The 5,704-nt window shown below is 37.2% G+C and overlaps 1 protein-coding gene across 5 annotated transcripts in view; it reads left to right on the top strand.

Annotated features, from left to right (window-relative positions):
* Positions 1–5,704, top strand: part of spc25 (SPC25 component of NDC80 kinetochore complex) — a 41,316-nt gene that overhangs the window by 34,391 nt on the left and 1,221 nt on the right. For all 5 annotated transcript variants that reach the window (XM_043693933.1, XM_043693932.1, XM_043693931.1 and 2 more), the window contains 4 exons: positions 1,241–1,306; positions 1,394–1,540; positions 2,713–2,817; positions 3,335–3,433. In XM_043693933.1, coding sequence (XP_043549868.1) covers positions 1,241–1,306; positions 1,394–1,540; positions 2,713–2,817; positions 3,335–3,433 — 417 coding nt within the window. The remainder of the gene's footprint in view (positions 1–1,240; positions 1,307–1,393; positions 1,541–2,712; positions 2,818–3,334; positions 3,434–5,704) is intronic.

Below are 5,704 nucleotides of genomic sequence, written 5' to 3'. Positions count from 1 at the left end.
GAACAGCACAGCAGGTCAGGCAGCATCTAGGGAACAGAAGATTCGACGTTTCGGGCACATGCCCTTCTTTAGGAATGAGCAGAGAGTGTTCAGCAGGAGACCCTCCTCTCTACCTTTTATCTTCTCCTGCTGAACACACTCTGCTCATTCCTGAAGAAGGGCATGTGCCCGAAACGTCGAATCTTCTGTTCCCTAGATGCTGCCTGACCTGCTGTGCTGTTCCAGCAATAAAGTTTCAGCTTTGATCTCCAGCGTCTGCAGACCTCACTTTCTCCTCGAACACTTCTTTGCCCACTCTCCTTGTCTGTCTGAGTCTTTCTGCAGCATTTCTGCTTCCTCAACATGAACTGTCCCTCCACCTATTTTTGAGTCATCTGTAAATGTAGCAAAAATGCCTTCAGTTCCTTCATTCAGATTGTGATGTATAATATGAATAGTTGTGGTCTCAACATAGAACTTTGGGGACTCCTCATCAGCTACTATCCTGTAAAAGACCACTTTATCTCTGCTTTCTGCCAGTCAGCCAATGCTCTATCCATGCAAGAACCTTACCCCTAACACCATGCACTTATCTTATTTAGCAACCTCCTTTATGACAGCTTGTCAAAAGTCTTCTGGAAATCCAAATAGATCACGTCCACTGGCTCACCTTTCTTTAACTTGCGTGTTACCTCCTCAAAGAATTCTAATTGATTTGTAAGGCATGACCTCCCCTTGAATGAATTATGCTGACTTAACCCTATCTTACCATGCACTTCCAAATACTCCACAACCTCATCTTTAATAATGGACTCTAAAATTTACCAACAAAAGCATTGTCTGAACAGAATTTAGAAAAGTCATCAATGTTCTTGCATTGTTGCATAGTACAATCTTGTATAGACCGCTAATTAACAACAGAAAATAATGGTAAGTGAAGGGCTACAATGGCCCTCAAATTGGAGTTGTATGTATACTCGTGTATAGTTTTTCTGGTTTTTAGAGCCTCTGTTGCTTAGTACAGTTTTAACTGTTAGTGTATTTAGGATCAAACTCCATTATTGGTGCAAAAATTTCTGGAGTCCTGTCAAAAACTCAGGCCTTGATTTTGCAGCTTTTAAAAGATATTATTTGAATGTGTGATCCTGCCTTTTTTTTTAAAAGGTGCAGCATTAAGCCTACTCTTTTCAGATGACTAATTTCCGAGTGAGTTTTATATCATCTATACAGAAATATCACAATTTTGTTCCTTATTTTACAGACAGATGCTTAGAAATATATGAAGAGGAGAAACAGATGTGTGAAAAGATCCAGTTAACTAAAAAGGGTATTCCTTAACGTACTAATTTACTGCAGTTCTATATTTCAGCTGAATCATCTCATCACTAAGGGAATTGTCTTTTTTTTTTTGCAGTTATTGCTGAGCAGAATGCATTCCTGGAAAAAACAGAGATAGAACTGCAGAGCATCAGCCAACATTGTGAAAATATTGAAAGGCAAAAGCAGGATGTATTAGAAAAAATCAAGAAGCTGAAAGAAGGACTTTGCAAAAAGCAGGAATGTATGTACAATGTGATTTGGATGGTGGGTGGAGAAGAGTAACCTGACTATACTTAGAACACAAGAAATAAGAGCAGGAATACACCTTACAGCTCCTCAAACCTGCTCCCCATACTTTGACTACTTGAGTAACCAAGTATATTTCTACCTTAATCTATCCAATGATCGAGCATCCACAACTCACTAGGGTGATGCGTTCTAAAGGTTCGCAATGATTTGAGTGAAGAAGTTCCTCATACAAATCATAAATTCATTATCCTGAGACTGCTTATATGTTCATGATTCCTCAGCCAGAAGAATCAACCACTCTACCCCTTCTTCCATTCAGAATGTCATGTTTCACTTAAATCACATCTTATTCTTTCAAACAGAGTTCTTTTATTTCATGGGATGCAAGCATCACTGGTAAAGCTAACACGGGTTGCCCATCCTTGAGTGCACATGAACTGAGTAGTGCAATAGGCTGTTTCAGGGATAGTTAAGAGTCAACCACTTTGCTGTGGAGTTGGGTTCACATATAGGCCACATAAGAATAAAGCAGGTGTTATTTTCATAAATAGTTTCATGATTTATAATTCTAGTACAAACTTTATATTCCAGATTTATTGATTGAATTCAAATTTCATCAGCCACCACATTGAGCTTTGACCCTTGTGTACTAATCTAGGCCTATAGATTATTAATTCAGTGCCATTATATCTCTCACTCACTCACTCTCACTCAGACTCTCTCTCTCTCTCACACACTCTCCTCCACCCCTCCTCACCCGGCCAATCCCCGTCTCAGTAGATCTAGTTTACACAACCTCTTGTCACTTGGCAAACCTTCCAAAACAAAAACCAAGCTACTGAGCCTTTGTATTGCTACGTTAAGGCAAGTATGCCCTTTCTAGGGCAAGGAGACCAAAACTATACATGTACTCAAGTGTGGTTTTGACAAAACAATGTGCAATTGTAGCAAGACGTATTAAGTCAAATGATGTTGATTTGGACAAAAATAATTAATAAATTGTTTCCAATTGCATATGCAACAGTGTGCATAAAATACAAATTAATTGGTAATTGTGAATTTAGTGGCATTTAATAATCTTCACTATAATAATTCATAATTGTCTATTCATTTAAAATTGTTCTTTTTAACCATGAAAATAATTAGTTCTTTCTTCACAAACAGTAATTTCTACACAAAAGGATCAAAATAAAGCAAAGCTGAAGGAATTAAATTTGTCTGCAGAAATGTTCAAGAAGCGAATGGGTCTGGAAATTCGGAAGGTGCAGGGTAAGAACAAGGAATCTGTTTTTTTTAAAAACGACATGGTCTTTGAGTTGCTTGAAGTTGGCAGTCATTTACCCTAAAAACGTGTGCAGATAGAATAATATTTTAGGTCAGTGTTTTTGTACAAAATGTTGCTGTGTACAAATATTTCCAGTTTCTGTAAACTTCTGATTTAGTCATTGTTTTGAACTTGACACATGTAGTTTGGTCTAATTTAGTTCACACTACATTTATATCTCCATTATCATCTTTTACAATGATGATTGTCTTTGACTTTGAATTTCTTAAATTTTAAAGAATAACAGGTGAAACCAGGTTTAATACTGTTAAGACTGAGGTTCGAGCACTTGTTTCAAGTTAAAACGCAGTTGTACTTTGCAAACTGTCAGCAGGTAGCAATCAGAAGCAACTTTTTATTTATAAAGAGTAAGACATGAATCTTTGAATTTGAAATCATTCTTTGTGAAGGTATTTTTTATAGACTTGTGGTGTAATACTAATTTTAATGGTTCTTCAAAAGGGGAACAACTCCAGTTTATCTTCAGATGCATCAGCCATAAAAGTCCTGAGCAGCCATTTACATTTCTGCTGAAATTCAGCGAAGAAGGAAATTATGAAGGTATGGCTTTTTTGAAAATTATAATGCATAACCTTCCAGAAAGCATGAGAACAGATTCAAACGAGTGAAGATAATTTGTGCCTAACAAACCTGTTTGTTAAAATGCATCAACTCTCTCCTAAACCCATTCCCCATAGACTTTAGACTTTAAATCCAATTATTTAATCTTCTAAGGAAAAGTTCTGCATAAATACATATTGACCTCCAAAAATAATATACAATTTTCTGACCTATTATTGCACTAATGTGTTTCAAACATCACGACTGTATATTTATTCAGCATCTTGCTGCAAGCTTCTTCCTAATGTTAACTGCACTGTAGATGTGAAAATAAAAATTCTTTAAATACTTAGAATTTTCAGTTTCAGTCTGAGATGACTAGTATTGCGTGCATTTGTGATATTTATATTTCCATGGATAGCTCAACTGTATTATACTCCAAGTAGTTGAAATTGATCAAAAAAAATGTGTTGGAGCTCATATATATATAAAGGTTTCTGGCCTTGCCATGGTCAAATTGTTCAATAGGCCACTGACCTCATCAGTAAAATGTGATCATACACATGCACATGGCAGGGCACAGATAATTGGTGAAGATCAGTTGAAACCTTATGACTGCTGTATATTGAATGAGGCAAGTAACAGAAGACATTTGAACTTGCTTTACAACAGACTTGAAAACAAAGTTAGAACTCGTGGAACTAAAAGGATAGTAGCAATATGGAGAGAAAATTGGTTGATTAACAGGAAGTGAGGAGTAATGTATGTTTCAGTCTGGTGAAGGTTTGTTCCTCAAGGGTTAGTGTTGGGTATCTTGCACTTTCTGATACATATGAATGATTTAGCCTTTGGTGTACAGTTTTAAAATTTATCAGATGTAACTCAATATTAAGAAGTATCAGATGATATATTTTGATAGGAACAACATAGGTAATATAAATGAATGGGTACACCTCTAAAGGGTGTACAAGAGCAGGGAGATCAAGGCGTATATGTGCATATTTCATTAAAGGTAGCAGCACAGATTCAGAGAGAAGCTATTTTACTATACAATATCCCACATTTTATTAGTAGGTCATGTTGAACTTGTGTAAGACTCTAGATTTACCTGGGCTGGAGTATTGTATCCGGTTTTGGGCGTCAGACATTGAGGTGTGTGAAGGCATTGGAGAGGCCTGTGTGAATGGTTCCAGGGAAAACTGATTGGAGAAATTGGGCCTTTTCATTGATAAGGAGAAAGCTGAGACAAGATCTGATAGATATGTTCAAAATCATGGAAAGTCTATAAAGTTGTCCTCTCGTTCTCCATCATATCACAAGTGGGAACATTTTCTCCATATTTACTCTGTAATTAGCAAAAGAAGCAAAAGTGATACAACATAAAAACTTTTTCATAAAATGAATAGTTAGGATCTGGAATGCACTGAGCTTGGTGGAGCAGGTTCAATTGAGGCATTCAAAAGGGTATTGGATTATTTGAAAGGGAAGAATGCGCAGGTTACAGGAGGAATAAAGAAGAATGAGACCAGGTGAGATGCTCATTGGGAGAGTTACACTGGGAATCTATCACAATCAAGACCAAATGTTGCAATTTCTTTCCTCTGTTCTGACTTGACGTTTTCTGACCTTTATTTCCATGTTTATATTTTCTTCTCTTTATGTTTTGTTTTAACACAAGATGAGACATTTTCAAATAGAAAGGACCTTAACCACTCAAAACAACAAGCTCCTTGCTCTGTACCCCAGAGCATGAACCAATTCCAATCGGCTACAATGAATCTAGCTATGTCTGTACCTACTGTCTTGCGATTCTGCTCCTCTAGGTGATGCTGACTGCCTGTCACATTCAAATGCAGAAACATGAAAGTGCTTATGATGTGAAAACTTAACCACAAGGTTTTCAGTGTGGTTTGTCAACTTCTTTATATAGTCAGGCTGCTTGCCCTCCAGTGTTCTGCCAGACAGCAGTGGGTCTGGCGTAATTGTCGTATGCCTTTGATGATTGTCTTCTTTGGCCAGGACCACTAATTGAGCAGCAAGCTCACTTTTTGTCCGATTAGGTCACTTACATTTTAAAATAGCAAAACATACGGATATCACCTGGAGTTGAACATTGAATAAACTTTTTAATACTTTTAGTCTTTGGATGTACTGTATACCTGTATCTGCCTCCGCCGTATCTGCTCCCAGGAGGACCAGTTCCACCACAGAACACACCAGATGGCCTCCTTCTTTAGAGACCGCAATTTACCTTCCCACGTGGTTAAAGAT

Source organism: Chiloscyllium plagiosum, chromosome 7 (assembly GCF_004010195.1).
Source record: "Chiloscyllium plagiosum isolate BGI_BamShark_2017 chromosome 7, ASM401019v2, whole genome shotgun sequence".
In the NCBI taxonomy this organism is placed as follows: domain Eukaryota; kingdom Metazoa; phylum Chordata; class Chondrichthyes; order Orectolobiformes; family Hemiscylliidae; genus Chiloscyllium; species Chiloscyllium plagiosum.
This window is presented reverse-complemented; position numbering and strand designations above follow the sequence as displayed.